Raw genomic sequence first — 22,143 nt, 5'->3', positions numbered from 1 at the left:
AGAACACTTTATATAATGTGTTTATTTACAAAATAAAAGTTTTTGTTGAAAGGCCAAAAAAAAAGGTACTTAGATGCCTTGTGCAAAATTGAGCTGTGTGTCGTAGATAGCCCAGTCCCTGAGGGATATTTCTGGCCCACAGTCTTACCTTCAAGATTTAAACTGGATTTTTCAATACTATTTTTCCACTAATAGTACGGTATACCCCTACATCACCCTAATCCTTCACCTTGACAGAATCGTCATTAAAAGCACTGAATAAATGGCGTGCAATCCTTCATCTTGACCTAATCGTCATTAATTAAAAACACTGAGTAGATGGCGTGAGCGCAGATATGAAATGCAGGTGTGGAGGGGCAGGGAGAGGCGCAGCCGCGCAGGTGTGTGCATGAAAAGTATGATGAATGGGATATATGTGTTACCAAAGCAGTGGTGGTCTTGGCGCGCCGCGGCCTCTCTTCTGACGACCGCTGGGACAGTCGACCTCACGCCCCTTCGCCGCTGCCTTTACCACCTCGCGAGGCCAATGATGCGTCCAGGCTGGGGACGATAGTTTGTTTTGAAGAGTAGACTGGATAGCCTCACGGACAAGGATGACAGGTGGTATTTTGGGGGAATCTGGAGCTGCCTTGTGTAGGCCATTAGGCATTTGCAGTCTCCCTATGTTCTTATGTTCTTATATATCTATATATATATATATATATATATAGATATATATATATATATATATATATATATATATATATATATATATCTATATATATATATATATATATACACATATAGGTATATATATATATAAATATATATATATATATATATATATATATATATATATATATATATATATATATATATATATATATATATATATATATATATATATATATATATATATATATATATATATATATATATATATATATATATATATATATATATATATATATACATATATATATATATATATATATATATATATATATATATATATATATATATATATATATATATATATATATATATGCTCTGTGCTGTGTATATTACATGTCAGTGCGTTACGAAGACTGGTCTGGCCAGTAAAAGTATCATACATGCAGAGCACTGCCGCACGGCCTCAGAGGTGGCAGGTGACCGCGGCCCGTGACGGGGACTCATCCGTCTACAGCGGCGAGGCGCCAAGCCCGGAATCTCGCGCCGCACAGCCTCGCCAGACGTCGCGTGAGCCCCTCCGGCGCTTCTCCTCCTCCGTCTCACGATTGTGCTTCAAAGGTAAGCCAAGTTTATATTCCTTCTTTTGTACTAGCATCTATATCGTGTTCATGGTGTCTTCCTGGCAGCTGGAGTCCTGCTCCTGCCAACAAGGATGCTTGCAGTGCAGTCGCCTGCCTCTTGGTGAGCAAGACAACGTTGGCACAATCACTATGTTTATTTTTTTTCTCGTTAATATTTGTTTCGTAAAGAGGAACCGTTTATCCACGTAGCAGTGGGATTTATGCTCCTGCCAACACGGACGCCGGTCATCAGCAACATAGTTAAATACCTCAGTGATGGAAAATACTATAGTTTTATAGTAGTGAATTTTTTACCCTCTCTGACTTTTCAATATTTTGGTTGTGTCAGGATGGAGTGGCTGGGACCGTGGAAGCGGGCCCTCAGACGAACCGTGGCGTGCCTCACCTTCGTCTTGCTCTTGTCTCTCTACCTCGCCTCCTCGCCACATCAGGGTCCAGCAGCCCAGGTACACTCAACGCAGTCCCAGGCCATGCCGCTCCTGGGCACGCTGCCCACCATCACCTCACGCCCCGCCAGGCTGAACTGCAGGCAGGGCCCCGGCGGTTGGAGGCTGTACCTGCGAGGCACGAGCCCTGCTGGACAGACTGAGGCGAGCAGCCCGCCGCGGGACGAGTGGCAGGAGGTAGTGGGCGCGGGGGCCACTCTGCACGAGTGCTCGGTGTGTACGGGAAAGGGATCATGGGAGCCACCACATTATTCTTATTTTTCAATAAAATAAAACCGGAAATAATGAGAATCAAAGTAATAGTGACCATTGATCTAACAGATTGTGGTCATGAGCTGCGTTAATTCTGTCCTTTTCTTAACGTGGCTGGTACCCCTCCCCCTGCCCCACAGGTCGAGGTGGAGGTGAGTCCGTGCCAGTGCCGCCGCACCGTCACGGCCCTGCTGCCTCACGCCTGCCCGGCCGCCGCCCCGTCCCGCCTCCTGCAGCACATCAAGGCCACCTTGGGAGAGTCCACCTGTGGTGACCTCGCCACCCTCAGGGGCGCGGCGCAGAGGGTAAGTAGGCCAACTATTCCGCCATCTATTGCCGGCATGTCATTATATCGTAAATAAGGGTTTAGTCATCTGTAACATCAGAGGGACAGTATGGATGCCCCAGCCATCTTCTCCGTCTAATATTTAGTCTTGAGTAGCCAGCCCCAGCCTCACCAAGGTGCAGGGAAACAGTTAGTCTTGAGTAGCCAGCCCCAGCCTCACCAAGCTGCAGGGAAACAGTTAGTCTTGAGTAGCCAGCCCCAGCCGCAACGAGCTGCATGGGGTCAACCAGTCTCGAGAATGACATAATATATTTATCGCTGTATACTCAGTGCCCACCACCTCTCGCTCCCCTACAGGCGGTGGTCTACTCCCTGGGCGGCGCTGCATGGGAAGTGTACCGGCAAGGCCTCACGCAGCTAGTACCGCGGATTCAGGAGGTAGGTGGTGCCGCGGGACGCTGTGCTGTGGGTAAGTCGTCCATCACTGGAGTTCCGGGAAGCACTAATGCACTCACTGCTACCTGAAAGCCTCAAACTCATGCCTCCTCTCTCAAAACTCTTTCTGGCGTGTGCAGGTGTACCCGGGCTGGAGCATGAGGGTGTACGTTGACAACACCAGCGCACCCTACTCGTGGGCCTGCCCCCTGGCCTGCCAGTACCCACACCTGGACTTCTGTGACGTTGCCCGCCTGCCAGGTAATGAGCATACACCTCAGTTTGTCATGGTAACCCCAGCACCTTGGCTGACCAGGACGTTGTGTCGCACATAAAAATTTTCATCTGTCAAAGAAGAGAGAGTTGGTGTATTAGTCAGGCCGTCAGTGTCAGTCAGTCAGGCGGGTCATCAGTCCCTGGGGCACCTTTGTCTGAAGATGGGGCTGGTGCCTTCCAGGGCTTGGTGACGTGAGCGGGACGCATCCGCGTGTGTGGAGGTTCGCAGTGTTCGGAGACCGCCTGGTGCATCGGTACATGTTGCGTGACGCCGACTCGCCCTTGCTGCTGCGGGAGGTAGCGGCCGTGGACCAGTGGCTCCGTGGAGGCAGGGTGAGGACCGTGAGGTTACACGCACCCAACTCATCCAGCACACCACACACCCACCAGTACCCAAACACGGCGTGCTGTTACCATGACTCTCCCTTACATCATTCTTATTCCAAACTCAACCTCCAAGGCTGCTCAGAGTCTGGAGAAAACTCATTCTCATGTAACCTACAGGATGTTTCGTAACGCACGATGACGTTGGGAATCATAAAGGTTCAGTGCTTCTTCCTCTCTCCGCAGTGTTACCACGTCATGCGAGACAACCCCTTCCACGCCGCAGCCATCCTGGCGGGCTTGTTCGGCGGCTGCACCTCCTGGCGACACTCTGTGGCGGAGGCGGCGCGGGACGCGGCCTTCTGTGAGCCGCACGGGCCCGGGGGTGACCAACACATCCTGAGGGTAACTCAGTAGCTGCTCAAGCCAAAGATACTATTGCATCACCAGGTTGTGCCATGCACGGCCATTCCTAAAACTTTCTTGGAAGTAGCAAACTTTAATATTATACATCATTATTAATTGCATTTTAAAGTACCGCGTCCATCCAGCTTCACACTAACCCGTGGCCCTGCCCTGTACAGTCGCTGGTGTGGCCCGCAGCCCAGCACAACGTCACAATGCACGACTCCTTCAGGTGCCACAAGTACCCTACCGCTCTGCCCTTCCCGACGCGGAGAGTTAACTTCACTTTCGTGGGCATGAGGTCGTACCGAAAGATGTACAGGTGGGAAAGACTCACGGCGGAGTGCCCACGCGCCTGCCGCCCCAAGGAACACCCGGACTGGACGCAGTGTTGAAGGTTGAGGCCACACAGTGATTGGCTCCTGCGTGACTACAAGGCCGCCATCAAACACTGGGCGCGGCGAGGCAGGGGCCCGTTGTGCAACATACTGACCATGCTGCCTTTTGCCCCCTCTCTTGAGGCCTTCACCAAGGACAGCCATACAATACTCTCCTCAACTAAGAAGACACGGTGTTAGCTGTAAATTAATGCCTTTGTATACCATATAAGTACAGTATTTATTCCTATTTTGGGGAGTGCAGTCATGTTTTGTGACCCAAGTATGGATAATACACTGAAAAATCCCTATCAGAATTACAACCACATGCATAACAGATTGTTCCATGACCGCGTTGGCGGGCTGTCTTGAATTTTGTCTTCCACAAGTCACTTCAGCTGCAGTGAATTCATCATGCACTTCACCTGTTACTGTTTTCCACATCCACCTCCATGATGAGAGTATTCCCAGCTAAACCTCCGCCTCATCCATCTTCAGGCAAAGAATTCCTTCACAGGCTCTCGCTGCATTTATTCCCTCAACCTCACCATGACTGTGTTGGGGATTCTCGTGCCTGGCCAGTGACTTCAGAGTCCTGATTGCCTTACGAGGTGTGCTTGACTAGCAATGGGAAAACCGATTTATTAAACTGTGAACTTTAGTTTGCATTCCTTCCCTGTGTGCTTGGAGAGGGAAGTTTGACATTAATAGAGTATTTTCACACTAATAAACAATAGCAGCTCCATACTTTGTCTCTGTTTGATAGTCATTTATGTCCAAGTCTTTACGCAGGTATATTTCCACCCCGACGACAACACTGCGCCGAGGCAATATCAGGGCAGCAATTCTAGACTGTGATAGGTGCCCAGCCCTACATTGCTGTGTACAGGTGGCCCATAGCCCTGCACAATACTATGACTATTAGTCCAGGACCTGTGGCTACAAGACTGCTTGTGGCTGTTGTAGTAACTAGTAATACCATTTGTGGTAGACCCAAACGTCCTTTGTTGTACTGTATGCCTCCACCATTGTACAGTTCTGGGCTTCTCATTCCCTGGAGGGTTTATTGTGGCAATGGTAGCCACTGCTCCTACAGTTTGCTGTAGTACAGAAAGGGTCATTTCCATTTCAATTGGTCTGTTGTTTTACTCCCATCTGTGTGCACAGATTTCAGTGCCTGGCAACCCAGGGGTGTGGAGTTGGAGGAGTCGGCTACTTTTGACCGGAGTCGGAATCTGTAAAAATATCTCCGACTCCGACTCCTTTACATAATCAGTTCTCGTATAACGTACTTGGAAGCACTACTAGAACAGTGTTGCCAATTTACGAAATTTTTCCACAAATTTGTCTGAGGCAAGTTTTTGTAAGCTCTTGAGATTTTTGAAAAAAAATCATGGAATGATTGTTTTTTATGGAAATATGGATTATTAATCTGTGAATTAATGAGATAAACTACTAGAGCTAGACGATGTCGTATAAGACGTACCCAACGATATGTGCTGTTCCAGGCGAGTCTGATTATTGTAATTTACTCGTGTGCATCTCCACTCAGCACTGAATCTGTGTTAAGCTGCTCAGAGCTCAGCATTGGGTTGTCTTTTAAGTGTGTGGTTTGGTGTGGCTGAGTGTGATGCGTGATGTGGCTGTGGCTGTGACTAAGTAATATGGTGTGTGGTGCGGGTTGCTGAGTGTGGTGTAAATTGTCTGAGGTGTGATGTGATGTTGCTGGGTATGGTGAGATGTGATGTGGCTGTGTGCGAGATGTGGTGTGGTGTGGCTGGGTGCAGTGTGAGGTGTGGTGTGGCTGGGTGTGATGTGTGGTGTATGATAAGGTGTGGCTGGGTGTGATGTGCGAGATGGCGTGGCTGGAAGTGATGAGAGGTGTGCTGTGACTGAGTGTGTTGTGAGTTTGTGTGATGTGTTGTGGTGTGGCTGGGAATGGTGTGAAGTGTAGTGTGGCTGGGTGTGATGTAGTTGGGTTTGGTGTGACTGAGTGTGATGTGTAGTGTAGTGGTGTGGTATTGCTTGGTGTGATGTGTGGTGTAGTGTGGCTGGGTGTGATGTGTGGTGATGTGGCTGGTTGTGGTGTTAGGTGCGGTGTGATGTGTAGTGTGGTGTGGCTGGGTGTAATGAGTGGTGTGGTGTTAGGCATGGTGAGGGTGGGTGTGGTATGGTGTGGTGTGGCTTGATATGATGTGTGATGTCGTGTGGCTGAGTGTGGTGTAAGGTGTAGCTGGGTGTGGTATGGTGTGGTGTGGCTTGATATAATGTGTGGTCTAGTGTGGCTGGGTATGGTGTGGTGTGGCCAGATGGTGTGGTGCAAGGTGTAGCTGGGTGTGGTATGGTGTGGCTTGATATAATGTGTGGTCTAGTGTGGCTGGGTGTGGTGTGGGGAGTAGTGTGGGTGCATGTGATGTTTGCTGTGGTGTAGCTGGATGTGATGTGTCATGTGGAGTGACTGGTTGTGGTATATGGGTTGGTGTGGCTGCGTGTGATGTGTGGTGTGGTGTGGCAGGGTGTGATGAGTGGTAGTGTGGCTGGATGTGTTATGTAGTGTGGTGTGGCTGGGTTTGATTTTCCTACCACAGTACTGCAGAAGAGAGGGAGGGGGAAGGGGGTGGAGTCGGAGTCTGAATTTTTTATGCCCGACTCCACACCCCTGCTGGCAACACTTCACTAAGACATACACTACCCAGCAAGGACATGGTCACTGGGCAGCAAAGACATCACTATTACCTCTCAGCCAAGTATCCATGACCGTTAACCTAATTTGACTCACATGAACACTGGGTACTTAAGCAGCGTTTGTTGCCTTGCCCAGCGTCCCCCACGGAGAGGATACAATACACAGAGTTTGTCACTGACTTTATTGGAGTAGAACTAAGTATTTGTTTAACTGTTCACACATAACCATGCTGTTGATACATTCACTTGCTCATTATGGTACTGGATTCCCTGGCCGAGTCTGGTGGTTAACACGAGACGAGCATCGATAAAACATAACTACGGATAATGGAACTTCTCTCACAACTGGGGAAACAAACAGTGAAGATGAAACATGAGGGCTTCAGCGGGCCACAGAGATGTCAGCTCAACACAGCATACACCTGATCTGGTCTAATGGAGTAGTACTGATCACAAATATATTTTGTAATGAAGCATTCAAACACCGCCAAACATCCATGATAACAATGCAGAACCCCGACACTTGTGCTTGTATCTAGCCTCCGCTACGACAACATGAAACAAAACATAGTGGATTCTCGGGTCCTAGAGGAGATATTAGTACTAAAGTATTTGGACTAACTTTCAAAATGACTCCAAAGGAAGTATATATATTTATATAGAGAATATATATGTACGTGCCTATATGAATCTTCAGTTCATCTTGATATGAAGGGTAAGTTGCTGACGTCTATAGTGAATCTCTCGTACAGTAATAAACTGCACTGCTTCGGTACTTTAGTCTCAGAAATACCATTGTCACTAAACACGCTAGTTACCAAATTTGTCTAAGATGGTTATAATAAATAGTGTAAAAAAAAGATTCCACCAACATCACAAACTGTAGGACTACCAAGCATCATTATGGAGCAAATTATCATTACACACAGAGACCAGAAGAGATTGGATGAAGACAGGACAGAATAAAACATAGACATGTATACAAAAACTCAAGTGCAAGCATAGTTGAGACAGAGGCTCAGCACAGGTCAAGGTGAACAGAGGTCAGGGTCACGGTGGAGGCCCTACGACACTTGCGTTCTGCAAGACAACAAGGGAAATGAGAAGCGTCTTAGGTTCAACACAACTGTCTGGCAAGAGGAGCGGCCGAGAACACCCTGCCAAGGTCCTGCGGCAGCGTGATCCACTGGGGCCTTGAAGTGCCTCGGGTGAGAACACAACCGATTCCTGATGAACAAACCATCGCAATTCTGGCGGCAACTTAGAAAAGAAAACCAGGGACACTTTCTTCTCACCTTTACATAAAATGCAACAATGCTCATGATCTCATGCAACTGACTCACTATACATTGGTCACAACTGCCATTAACACAAGGATTACTGATACAAGCAAAGCCACCTGTGGCTGAGACAGACTTGTTCCCAGAGAAACAGGATTCAATCATTTGGAACACCAACCCTACCAGCTTCCCCTTCATATTCACTGTACACTCCATTGGCCTATACTGACTCTGAGAAGCTAATGCTGTGTGTACTGAAGGATAGCAGTGACCACAACACACAGAGACTGCTGGCTCACCCTTTATTTATAGCAGTCCAGAGTGGCTGCAAAGTCTGGCACAATATGAAATTTACCTTTTGCTTCATCACAGAAACTGCATGTAAAATTTGTTTCCATCATAATACATGAGCAGGTAGGATATGATTCTTAAGTCTAGAACCACAAGACTCAACAGACAATGTGGAAATTTAAATAAATAAATCTCTCTGCCTTTCCTGACTGAGGCTGTGAGTTGACAATAAGGTTTTAGTGTGTTAATCACAACACCAACACATCCTCAGCTCCCCAGGAACTGACTGGCTAATGGGAGTGTCTGCTGGTGGTTGATGAATTCACAATTATACAGTAATGGCAACTGAGCCTGCAGTTTCCTCAAAAGAATGTCTAACAAAAGATATCAATAAATACGAAGGTGGACGCCAACAAATCTGGACCTTCCACAATTGGCAAAAAAATAAAAAAACAAAATAATAAATATATAATAATAATCTTAATAATGAGCAGTTCAATTTTAAGATACCATTACTGACTTGTATCAAATAACAGATATGGAAATACCCTTGTAGTGGTGTATCCGAAATGTGTGGTGTACGAATGTGTAGCATGTTAGTGGGGGGTGATGGGGGGACAATGCTGTTGGTGAAGGAGCAGAAGGGGGCATCTACAGGAAGTAGTCTGGAGTCCTGCGCGTGACGTGTGGCTCCCCTCTCCTCGGGGCGGGGTCAAACTGAAGGCTGGGGAACAAACAAACAAGGAGATTAGGATACTTTGTCAACGGCAGAAAAACAGATTTTAACCACCACTAAATTAGATACCCAACTATTTTTCATTATTGTGAATGCCTATTCTTTGTTATCCATTACAAAAACTTGTCCAACCCCATAAGGGAAGGTAAGGATGTTAAACAAAAAGAAGAAAAGCAGCTACAAAACCTGTATTCCAATCATTCCATTTATTACAACACTTTGCTTCTAAGAAGTCCTGCTCTGAGTTAAGGTGCAAACGCAACCCCGATCCAGACCCCAATACTCACAATGAATACTTCAAGGAGTCGTCCAGCTCCATGATAGCTGCTTGGTTGCCACAGCGATAGCAATAGTTAGGTGCCGAGAAGATTGTTACAACATTCCGGTCATGGCACCAGTTGTAGCCCTCCATGACCAGCTGGTGAGCCCTGGAGACCAGTGTGAGGCCATTGGAGTGGTTGAAAGTCTCTGAGATGTCCTGGCCGAAAGTGTAGCCGGCACCGCGCGGGGAGATGCCCCAGCCGCCACGGTCGTCCGGGTCAGACCACAGCAGGTCACACATGGGACCCTGCAAGGATATACATATTGCCTGCTGTCACAACATTCAAATTGACTTTCTGCACACAGGCCTGACATAGCTCAATGTGTCTTACACATTATCAATCCTATCAGTTTTTGTGTACAATGATCTAATTGAAGGAAAAATACAGAAAACCATAGATGTGACCCGTGTTCATTTCCTGAGTCAAACATTGTGAAATCCAACTTCTACATATTGTAAAAAACATGATTCAGGTAATAGAAGTATTTCATAAACTACTACAGCATTGTCAGCACCACTGACACATCTCTTTCACACCCCAATGATGCGACTGTAACACTGGACTGCCGTGCCTAGACTCACCTCATGTGGAACTTCTTGGAGCCTGTCCAGGGCCCTGATGTGGTCCAGTGTGTCTATGGAGGGGGAGAGGCCGCCGTGGAGGCAGAAGATTTGGCTGTCTACTAACGCTGTCAGGGGCAGGTAGTCAAATAGGTCTGTGAAGTATTTCCAAACGTTGGCGTTCCCATATTTTCGAAGACACTCATCATAAAACCCGTACACTTGAGTGATTTGCCGGGACTCATGGTTGCCGCGGAGGATTGTTATCCGTTCCCGGAATCTGACCTGCGAGGGGAAGGCAACGTTAGGTAACACAGGGCCTTACTACATGCAGCCATTCACACGCCCTGCATGGCACCCTGCCAGCCTGAGGCCATGAGTCACTCTGGGTGTCGGCAGCAGTGGTGGTTGTGGGTGCCTTGCCAGGGCACAGTCACCCACCCCCCAGGTCACTGTCCTCAGGGCTCAACATGTGGCTGCCCCACAAAAAGCATACACAAATGACTCCTTGTTGACATGTACTCCAACAACTCAACACCTGGTAGAACTCAGCACCCTCACGGTGCCCATCTTGCCCAAACACCGAGTCACAGGTGACTAAAATAGCTCAAAGGTTTTTAGGCTGCACAGGCTTTGTCACACAGGATGCTACACATGGCTATATGTAGATTTATCACGTAATAGTTCACAGCAAAAATGTATTACAGACCATAAAATATACTATTATTGAAAATCATCCAATGATTAATGACTATAACCGAACACTTACCTTTAAACAAACTAGCAAGGTGACTGTCTCTACAGAATAATAGCCTCTGTCAACATAATCCCCCATAAAAAGATAATTTGTGTCTGGAGACCGGCCGCCAATCTTGAAGAGCTCCATGAGGTCGTGGAACTGTCCATGGACATCCCCACAGACTGTGACTGGAGACTTGACTTCCTGTACATTGCTCTCCTTGGCCAGCACCTCCTTGGCCTGCAGGGACGGGGAACAGCATGGGTTAGGATTATGACATCATCACATTCTTGTGTCCCCAAACCCAAAAAGAGAATAACCTAACCTTGAAAGATATGTAAACCATCACCTGCTCTCATTGCTTCAAATACTGTCAGGCTGATTCCCTCTTCGGCTAACTGTAGTGAACATGAATTACCGGTACCTAAACAAAATAGAAATAATTGGTTTCCCATTGGAGTAATACAGAAAACATGTGGTAGTGCCATGGTGCCAATGCAGAGATAAACAATTGATATAATAAATGCAGTACAAGTTATCCTAAAGGAAAAATCGAGGCCTGTTGGATCCTCAATGTTGAAGGTACAATAAAGTGTTCAACAAAACCTAAATTCTGGCTGATATAAAGAACACTGCCCCAGGTTATAGACAGGCACACAGATGGGGCTTCTAGTGATGCACAAATGCAGTTCCCACACACCAACAAACACCCATTCAATTCTGGGCCAAGTGTGTACTGTGTAACTGCTTCCCCTTTAGGTCCCTGGTGCTCCTTCTCCTTTAATGCTTCCTATTTTGAAGAGGCCCAGCACACTGACACCAACAGGTTATGCAAACACTCAGCATTCCTAGTGGCAGCTTGGTGCATCACGATGGTCTCAGTATATGTAATTACTCCAGTAACAAATAAACAGCAGAATCCATTTTTAACCACTAGTCATTTTCTTTTAAAGAGATTTATAAACTGAAATGATTGAAGTCCATGTTGAACAAACAAAAACATTAAGTCCTACATATTAATGGCTACTTGAGCCAAACACTGTGTGTGGGCTTCTCCAGGGACACACCAAAGCAGTCAGCTGATGCAAGGGAGCCCTACATACCATGCACACCAACATACAACTTCATAACACAGCTTTCGTCTCGCTAACAACATTACTGAGATGCTCAACTGCAAGGTGTAAGATATGTGTACCTGTAGACCACACTGCTCTGAATACATAGTGCATGACAGGCAGTTAGTTTAGATCTATGCCTTGCATGTATTTACTTCACATCTCATCCATTGGTATTCAGTGTGAAGATATAAATAGTTATGCATTAACATCATGTAAAAGGCTCATTACACAGACACTGGGCCTGGGCAGCTCCCCATCAACACAAACACTGGCTGGAACAAGTATTTTCTGTAGGGGGAGTTTTGGTGTCCTGTCACACATCAGTTCAGGAAGGCAACTTTGTGTCCACACTCCTGGGGGCAAAGTGCACCACTCACAGATGCACCAGGGAGGCAGCACCTTATCTGCCTTCATAACATGGCCTCAAAGTAAAAAATAAACCCGGACATTTTTGTATTTAATTAATTGGTAGAATATTAGTCAAATCAAGTCACTCCTATGTAGCTAAAACAGTTTGTCTTCCTGGTATCTTTATCAGCCTTTATCAGCTTAATCAAAGCTGCGGCTCACTTGCCCAATACCAGGTGGTGTCATAACACACCTGTCTGACACCTGCCAGTGTGACTACCAGGAGGGTTCACCTTGACAACCCCATACAGAAACTATCCGGACAGGAAACACCCCTGCAACACACTCCTCACCACTATCACCACACTCTTGCATGACAACACTAGGAATCACCTCTATTCATGCTGGCAACAATTGGGTGTCAGCTGGCCACAACTTCCTTCCTTGCATAATGACATTGTCAACCAGACAACAAACAATGAGCAATCATAATCCCCCATTTCAGTGGTGGACAAATGATGCAGCAGCTCAGAGTGACAAACAAACACTGTCAAGGACATAATCAGCCTGGCCAAAGGCATCCACTACTACAGCTTCCCATCACCATCTACATAATCCTTCAACACTCTTCAGCAACATGCAGTGATGATGTGCTGCTTGTACTGAACTGGCTGCCTCAGTCATGTCATGATGCAAACATGCAATGTAGGTCAGGCACTTTTGCAATGTTGGGTACTTTATAGCCACTTCATCATGGCAGAAGACCAAGATGCCAAACACACACACACACACGTCATCAGCTACAAAGCCATTGCCCACCATGAAATTCCATTTTCTACTGAACTAAATAAAAACATCAGTCATGGGATTAAGTGCCCCTGACCTTCATTTTGTCATGGCTCTTCCCTTTAATGCTCTCCCAAGCCTTGCCCAGCCCTACCAACCTTTAAAACTCTACCCTTATCAAGATGGCTAAAGAAATCACTCCCAGTAAGCAGCCAGCTCCAGACACAACACTGGCTAATGCTCCCTGGGTCTGATTAGTAATGCATGGTCTTTGGGTTATAGTTGTAAAGTACTTGGTAGGCTAAGGCTCTGATGCTTATGTAATGCAACTCTAAAGGGTTACAAAGCCTTACTTAATAGTGGACAGAACTAGGCAACCTTTTTTTTTTTTTACCAAGGTAGATCATTTTTGGTAGCCAGTATTCTAAGACCTGTTTATGAACTCAAGTGATCCTGTGAAGAGCCTAACACGGTGTCCATTAATGTTGCATTAATGTAGCCACCAGTCACTAGTCTATGAGTGTCTCCAGGCACATCCTTCCAGCCCATACAGTCACATGTAGCTTTCCAAACACGATTAACCAATTTATGGGCCAGCGTGCCAGTAGTTTTTTGCCCATCCAACTTTCCTACTGTATTTCCTTGTTATAGAGAATGGATGGGCCAGCCAACTAGTTAAAAGGAAGAAGAAAAAAATAATGTATATGCAGAAGAATGGAAAATTAGAAAAAGAAAGACTGAATTAGCCCTGAACCAGCCCAGAACCTAAACTAAAACTGTGATTATTGCTCTGCCGCTGCAACGGCAATAGTGCACCTACATCAGCATCAGTGAGTGGGCCAGGTGCTGCTACTGCCCCTCGCCTTCTGGCCCGCCGGAAGGAGTAAGGGAAGGAAGAATTTGATGGCCAGCGAGGTGTTATTGAGAACCACACACAGGCACGGGGAGGCCAAGCAGGGGCCTAAACTCGTATTTTCAAACACTTCCGGATCTTGTTACTGCTTATTTAAAAGGGCCCCAGAGAAGATAAAACAGGTTCTCACAAGTTTTCCTCATTCATGGCACAGAAACCTTGGAAAGCAGAGGTCTTTCACGAGGCAGATCACAGGGATGAGAGACCTCGGATACTGGGACAGACTCAGAGCTGGGGCTCTATTCACAACAACGAAGGGATAGGTACCGCACCATCTACATGTGGAAGATTCTGGAGGGCCAGGCACCTAACCCCAAACCCCTTGCACTGCAGCCTTACACCACCGAGAGAAGTGGTCATAAGTGTACAAGGACCAGCCTGCCAACCGAGGCCCAGAGAGAATCCGGACCTTACTGGCAGCAAGTTTGGTCCATGAGGGGCCGAAAACTTTCAATGCCCTACCAAAAAGAGTGAGGAACATCACTGGCTGCCAGCCAGAAAAATTAAAGTCTACGTAGCCTGGACAAGCCAGACGAACCCCAGGTGCAGGGCTATGCTGCTGGGTGCCGAACCTCAAATACAATATATGACCAGGTGGCCCGAAAGGACAGGGAGGTGAGGATTGGGAGCAGCGGTGGACCACCAAGTAAACCAAGTAAGTAATCTACAGCCAGGGAATTGAAACCACCCATGAAAATCCATATAAAATCTACTCGAGCCCTTTCATTTCATATGGTAAGGTGTGGATAAGTTTGAGAATGTGTCCCCGGGAGTGATAAGACAGCCCGGGGAAGGCCAGGCAGGAAGGCGCCGCCACACAACACACGTCCTTCACAAACAAAATGAAACCTGCTGGCCACCTGACCCCTCGCGCCCCTCCCGCCCCGCGCCCCGCCCCGCCACACGCACGGCCCCCGCCCCACCGCCCCGCCAGGATGGAAGCAGCCCCCGACGTGCCCCGCGTGCCCCGGAAGGAATAAATAAATAAATAACCTTGAGGCGCGTCAAAACAGTCCGGCCTTACCTTCTCGCAGAGCGTCTTCACTTGGTTCTCCGCCAGCTGCTTGCACTCCATCAGCTGGTCTATCCACTGGTCCAGCTCCTTCATCTGGGTTTTCTCCTCCATGCTGGCACTCTTAAAGGTTCACTAGTGGCGGAGGAACACAGGTGGCGGGAATATATATCGGCGACGCCCTTCCTCCCCGCGGCCACCAGCAGCAATATGGCGGACCTTGCTCGTGACGTCACGCTTCAGCTGCCGCACGCCGCCACGCACACATTGTCTCCCTTATTCTACGGGTTATTATGCCGTTTTAAAAAGTGTTGATGTTTACTAATAGTCCTAAGGTTATTATACAAAAAGTCTCGAGTATTTGTTTGCTCCAAAAATGCCTCAGTACCTTTTTATTCCATAATTATGACAGACATTGTTGCCGGAGTTTACAGGTGGTATATCTTATCGTGGGTTTTATTCTGTGTCATTGGAATATTTTGACTTGTGATGGCTGGCTACATGGTGCACAATATTCCCCCATCATCGGAGCAGGGTTCGAGTCCAGCCAAGCGCCTCCCTGGCACGTCTGGGCGGTCTGGCTGACAGTCGTGTCCCCGGCGAGAGGCACCCGGGTGGAGGCTAGGGGCGGTGCACCTTTTAAAACACCAGCACCTGGCATAAAATTGTAAAATACTCCCACAATATTGACACCAATGCATGTATTAAATTTACCTCTATGCATAATTTATTTATCATTTGAAATTTCACCCGCCATGACTCAAATAAGACTAAAACATGTTCCCTATTCCCAGTTACAAATAAGTTATATTCAATTTTTTTAAGGGATATATCTATTTTCAAAAGCTTTAGAAAAATAGTATGATGCAATTTTAATGGTAAGCAAAACTTCATAAACTGTAATACAAGCGATGAAGACAAATGAGTCATAGGGGTGGCACCTTTGAAAACCTGTTCTTATCGTGTATCTGAGTAATGGAAGGATTGGGCAAGCAGCATGACACCTAAGGCTACACGACAACAACAACAACAACACAGCCATACTTATAGTCACCTACAACCATTTAAACAGACATTTTCAACCATTTACAGACATTTACAACCATTTACAGCCATTTACAACCGTCTGCAGCCATCTACAACCATTTACAGCCATTTACAACCATTTACAGCCATCTACATCCGTTTGCAGCCATCTACAACCATTTACAGCCATTTACAACCATTTACAGCCATTTACAACCATTTACAGCCATTTACAACCATTTACAGCCATTTACAACCATTTACAGCCATTTACAACCGTTTGCAGCCATCTACAACCATTTACAGCCCTTTACAACCCTTTGCAGCCATTCACAACCATTAACAGCCATCTACAACCTTTTTCAGCCATCTACAACCATTTACAACCATTTACAACCGTTTGCAGCCATCTACAGCCATTTACAACCATTTACAGCCATTTACAACCGTTTGCAGCCATCTACAACCATTTACAGCCCTTTACAACCGTTTGCAGACATTCACAACCATTAACAGCCATCTACAACCATTTGCAGCCATCTACAACCATTTACAGCCATTTACAACCGTTTGCAGCCATCTACAACCATTTACAGCCATTTACAACCATTTACAACCATTTGCAGTCATTCACAACCATTTACAGCCATTTACAACCATTTGCAGCCATTCACAACCATTTACAGCCATTTACAACCATTTGCAGTCATTCACAACCATTTACAGCCATTTACAACCATTTGCAGCCATTCACAACCATTTACAGCCATTTACAACCATTTGCAGCCATACACATAAATTTACAGCCATTTACAACCATCTGCAGCCATTCACAACCATTTACAGCCATTTATAACCATTTGCAGCCTTCTACAACCATTTACAGCCATTCAGAAGCATTAACATATAAATACATCCATTCTTAGCCGCTTACAACCATTCACAGCCATTTATAACCATATAAATCCATTGGCAGCCATATAAGGCCACAATCATTTATAGCCATTTACAACCATTGACAGCATTTAAAACATGCATTTACAGCCATATACAACCATTTAAAGTAATTTATTATCATTCACAGCCATTTACAACCATTGACAGCCACTTGAAGCCATTTACAACCATTTACAGACATTTACAACCATTAACAGCCATACATGGGCAGTTAAACCCATAAATAAACATTAATAGCCATACGCAGACATGTACAGCCATTTATAGTCATTTACAGCCATTTGCTGCCATCCAACCGGTTTTATCCATTTACAGCCATCTACAACCACTACCTACGTAAACCTCAGCAGCAGACAAACAAACAATCACAACAGTTAAAGAGATAAAGAGAAATAGAACACATATAATCACGTCATAATCTTCCACCATCACATGATAGGCAAGATAATACATAAGCAAATCTAACAACAACAACAACAACAACAACAACAACAACAACAACAACAATAATAATAATAATAATAATAATAATAATAATAATAATAATAATAATAATAATAATAATAATAATAATAATAATAATAATAATAATAATAATAATAATAATAATAATAATAATAATAATAACAATATTAAAACGCCAATCTAATAACTTACTGTATTAGGCTATGAAGTGTTATTTTTTTAGGTCATATAGAGATTATTGAAGAGAGGAAGAACGAAGAGAAGAAGAAGAAGAAGAAGAAAAAGAAGAAGAAGAAGAAGAGCTACGAATCGGAGGGCCCGAATTCGAATCCCCCGGCCTGGGCAATCGGAGTGCAGCCCGCCCCGTGTTCATCCTTTCTTTCTAACTGGTCAGTAAATGGGTAGCCTACCTGGGGAAACCTGGGGAAGGTAAATTGTGGTAACCCGGATGTCTCACTGGCCCTGTGTCCCGGGGTGATGGGTTAAATTCTTACCCAACACAGGCTCAAGGGCCATTAATTGTGACGGAGATGAGTATCGAGGCCACGCGCAGCTGTTGCGTATATAATGGCCCCAACTTTACCTTATCCTACTTACGTATTCTGCCTGCCTGTCTGTTTTCTGCCGCCTATAGCTGTCCTACATAACCATAAACTATTGCCCTGCGTGGCCTTGCTCAAAATACCGTACGTGGGAAAGAGGAAGGAAGGGAGGGGCGCACTGACCGCCCCTCCCTTCCTTCGTTCTTCAGGCTACAGCATGGCCTAAATGACGGTACACAGGCCTTCCACAACCTCCCGAAGGTGCGGTGGGAGATATATGGAAAGAAAGTAATTCACACACACTTACACCCACTCGCAAAACCAACAACACACCATACAGCAAACACCGAAACAGAGTGAACTAAAAATAACAGCGAGAAACAAAGGTGAGAAAATAAAAATAGCAACGACCTTTGAAAGCCGGTTTTACAAAGTGTTGCGTCATTGATGAAACCAAACAAACGGCCACGTGGTAAGAATGAATGAAACACACACACACACACACACACACACACACACACACACACACACGTCCTCCTCCTTTCATTGTTCTTCTTTTTCTTCTTAAACTTCTTCTTCCTTATCTTTCATTTGTCCTACCACATTCCCCCCCCCCCACACACACACACCAAAAAGAAGAAAAAAACAACTTGTAATATGGCTGAGAGAGAGAGAGAGAGAGAGAGAGAGAGAGAGAGAGAGAGAGAGAGAGAGAGAGGGTGGTGATGTCATGGATGAGTCATTTATTGATCAACAAAACGCGGGTGTTAGGCCATAGGGGCGTCACGTGATGTGTGTTTGTTTTGTAGAGGGATCGAGGAGAAAAAAGAGGAGGACGAAAAGATAGATGGTGGAATAAGATAGAACATAGTGAAGTTATAATAGGGTTACGATGAATTACAATGTAGATAGACATATATGAGAACAAAGACAGTGAAATCGATTAGAATTAGGAAAAGAATCATATTTTTGTCTACCTCTGCATGAAAAGACGAAATAGACGGATAATAATAAGGACGGAATAGAGTGAGGAGAAACTAAGAGCTATAATGAAGATAATATACAATGAATCTATGGTTACAAGACAGAGAAATATATTTTAACAAAGAAAAAAAAAAGCATAGGAAGAGAAGAAAAATAAACAAAAAGGATGTTGGAATAAGAGGGAATTTTGATGATGAAGAATGAAGATAAAATAAAAAAAGAGGAAGGTAACATGATAATAATAATAATAAATAATAATAATAATGAATTACGAAGGAAATGAAGTAAATATGTAGGCAATAATTATACAATTGTCAAAAAAAGAAGACAAAGAAAAAAGATGCGTGGAGGATAATATAGAAGGAAAATAGGGGAAAAAATGTCTAAGGAAAGGAGAATATGGAGGGAAAACGTAATGAAGGTTATGCAGGAGGAAAACAACAACGAAAAAAGAAGGAAAAACATTGACCGAAAGTATATAATAATGTCATGGTAACAAGGAAAATGTGTGAGGAGGAAACGAAGGAGGAAAACGCCTGAGAAGGAATATTATAAAAGGAGTAATGAATAAGAGGAAAGACGCGAGGAAGGAAGAGAAGATAAGGAAAAGAAGCGTATAGATCGTGTTTTAGCAAAGTTGTGATATATTATGAGATACACGATTAATGGAAGTGACTGAAAAAACAAAATAAATGAATAGATAAAAATGTAGGAGACTATTTATATATAACAAATAGATAAATATGTTAATAGATAATGAAGTATATAATTATGTAGTTAGTGTGGAATATGTAATTAATTCATTGTTTGGTTGTGCACTGAGGGAGTGAAGGAATATTATAAAAAAAAATAAAGAAGAGACCTTGCTGAAAAATCGTATACTTAAATGACATCAGTTAAATAATTACCAAAGGCATTCATTAGTTTATTGATGTATGTAGCCAGTCAGTCACTCAGTCATAAACTTAATAATTTATCTATTCCTTGTGTCAGTCAGTCATACAGTCAGCCAATCAATCAGCCAGTCAGTCAGTCAATCAGTCAGTGTCAGTCAGCCAGCAAGTCAATCAGTCAACCAGTCAACCTGAAAGCCAGTCAGTCAGTCAGTCAATCAGTCAGTCGGGCGATCAGTCAGTCAATCCATCAGTCAATCAGTTAGTCAGTCAGCCAACCAGTCAATCAGCCAGTCAGCCAGCCAGTCAGTCAACCAGTCAGTCAGACAACCAGCCAATCAGTCAGTCAGTTAACGTAAGCCTGTCAACCAGTCAGTCAGTCAGTCAGTCAACCGGCCAATCAGTCAGTCAGTTAACCAGTAAGTCAGCCAGACAATCAATCAGTCAGTTAACCAGTAAGTCAGCCAGACAATCAGTCAGTCAGTTAACCAGTCAGTCAGTCAGTCAGCCTTGAGTGTTGAGACAGCCCGGAGCCACAATAATCAGTCCACCCTTGCTATCAGTTTCACCGCCTCGATAACGCCGATAGCTCCGTCAACAGCCTCGACATACATGGTGGGGGGTTGGACATAGACTTTTTTTAGATATGACATTTTGAAAGTTTTGGAAGAAGGTTGCAGGGGGCCATAAAACTAGCACAGACTTTACAAATAATAGATAAGACATTAACAAACACTATAGAGGATAAAGTTACAAATAATTAAGGACCATATTCTTCAACATTTCGGTGTCTACTCTCTCATATTTGAGAAGCCCTTCGTAAGAGCTTTGGCCATTTCCAGGGATAGTTTTATGGTCCTGGCGGTAGCTTGACCATTCTTTTGTACCGTGAACCCGACAGACCCCATTTTTGGCCTTTGGAAACGGTTGATGTAAGAGGCGAAGGTTTGTAGATTGATTGATTGATAGTTTATTGTTGCAAGTAGCTGTATATAGATGGTTTCGCATTCGCCTATGTTGCAGTTTCTTGGTTTATTGCAGCCTACATGTAAACTTTTTGTGGTTTTGCATGTATATTAAAGGATTGTGTCTACTGCAAGCCATTTATTGTTTGTGTCAGTCATTTTGTTGCTCTCGTACTGCTTACACATCACGTGCACTGGTAGATCATAAAGTCCGCTTCCTCGAGGTACTGAAGGTTTTTATTCTATTTATCATCAAGGGAACATACGCTATAGCTGGGTGTGGCCTCGGTGCTCACCTCCGTAGCATATATTAGCCCTTGAGCCTGAACTGGGATCGAGATACAAAATGACTTCCTATATAATGGGTCTTAAATTTGTGTGTACTGTATGCTTCTCGATGTATTTGTAGGGTATCTTTGTCTATGTTTCTTCATATTGCCAGCGTATCAGCACGTCACGAAGCCTGCTAATCGTTATCTTGAAGCATGAAATTATCCATGACATCATCTTCTCCCTCGGAGTTTTGAATTTGTCTAGGTGGGTCTGGTTTGCATTTCAAGTTATTGAATATATTTATCGTGGCTGTAATTGCCTATGGATCTCCTTACTATATCCTTATCTTTATTTATACATTTGAAAAGAGACTTGACCGCCACTGGCAGCATCAAGAAGTGTTTTTTAACTATGAAGCAAAGTTGTCTGTTTCGCCACAGATGTCCCATACCATAGTTTTTTGAGCTGTTACTGAAGGATATAGGATATACTCACCCTTAAGCCTGCGTCACTATTTAGTATACCATTATTTCCGGTGTATAGTCCACCCGTTGAAGAGAAGTGTTGCCAGATTGTGTCAGAAATTTCTGGAGATCTCTTGAAATTTTGACATTTTAATTTATTTAAAAATTTACTGTAAATCTTCTGAAATTTGAACATTTTAATCAGAAATTCTTTTGATTTTTATTGGATTGTTGTCCCGTCCAACGCCCCAAACTTGACCGTACCTCAAGGTTACCGATGAGACGATAATGAGACGATAAGACAAAGATATATAATAATAAATAAAAAATACATAACAATAATACTACAATTGCTTTAATTAATAATATCCCAGTAAAAAGGTTTGTAAAGATAAGTATTACACTGCGTAACTTCTTAAAAAATAATATTTAAAATTTGTATTTAAATACATGAAAATCTAGAATTGTCTCAGCAGCCCCAGTCAACCATCAACAAGGTATGAAGGTTGATACTATATAACGTACGTAAATAAGTTAACATTTCTTTCACATTTTTTTGATACTTTTTTTTTTTGAAGAGGGAAGAGGTACAAAGGATAATATAAGACGAAATAATAAGGGCATTACCAATATATTATGGAAAAAAAAAAAGAAAAAACAAAAGAAATAAAAGAAAAACAAGTTGTT

General features: G+C 44.2%; 2 protein-coding genes across 6 annotated transcripts; one reads left to right on the top strand and one right to left on the bottom strand.

Moving 5' to 3' along the window:
- The first annotated feature begins 2,599 nt into the window (after positions 1 to 2,599).
- Positions 2,600 to 4,765, top strand: LOC126991542 (uncharacterized). The gene is made up of 2 exons (XM_050850282.1): positions 2,600 to 3,719; positions 3,899 to 4,765. Exons 1-2 carry the CDS (start codon positions 3,513 to 3,515, stop codon positions 4,112 to 4,114), a joined length of 423 nt encoding a protein of 140 aa, XP_050706239.1. The 5' UTR covers positions 2,600 to 3,512; the 3' UTR covers positions 4,115 to 4,765.
- A 2,184-nt stretch (positions 4,766 to 6,949) lies between these two features.
- Positions 6,950 to 15,112, bottom strand: LOC126993869 (serine/threonine-protein phosphatase 2A catalytic subunit beta isoform). Of its 5 annotated transcripts, none has more exons than XM_050853006.1 (5): positions 14,900 to 15,112; positions 10,741 to 10,950; positions 9,993 to 10,256; positions 9,376 to 9,656; positions 6,950 to 9,076 (listed from the first exon to the last, which is right to left on the bottom strand). In XM_050853006.1, the coding sequence occupies exons 1-5, from the start codon at positions 14,999 to 15,001 to the stop codon at positions 9,004 to 9,006; spliced, it is 930 nt and encodes a 309-aa protein (XP_050708963.1). In that variant the 5' UTR covers positions 15,002 to 15,112; the 3' UTR covers positions 6,950 to 9,003. The 5 variants fall into 5 exon arrangements, with proteins under 5 accessions (XP_050708963.1, XP_050708964.1, XP_050708962.1 ...); XM_050853007.1 differs by lacking the exon at positions 14,900 to 15,112 and adding an exon at positions 14,143 to 14,250; XM_050853005.1 differs by lacking the exon at positions 14,900 to 15,112 and adding an exon at positions 12,057 to 12,257.
- Positions 15,113 to 22,143: the final 7,031 nt, after the last annotated feature.

Source organism: Eriocheir sinensis, chromosome 7 (assembly GCF_024679095.1).
Source record: "Eriocheir sinensis breed Jianghai 21 chromosome 7, ASM2467909v1, whole genome shotgun sequence".
Lineage (NCBI taxonomy): Eukaryota > Metazoa > Arthropoda > Malacostraca > Decapoda > Varunidae > Eriocheir > Eriocheir sinensis.
Note: the sequence above shows the minus strand (reverse complement) of the source record. Positions and strands in the feature narration are given on the sequence as shown.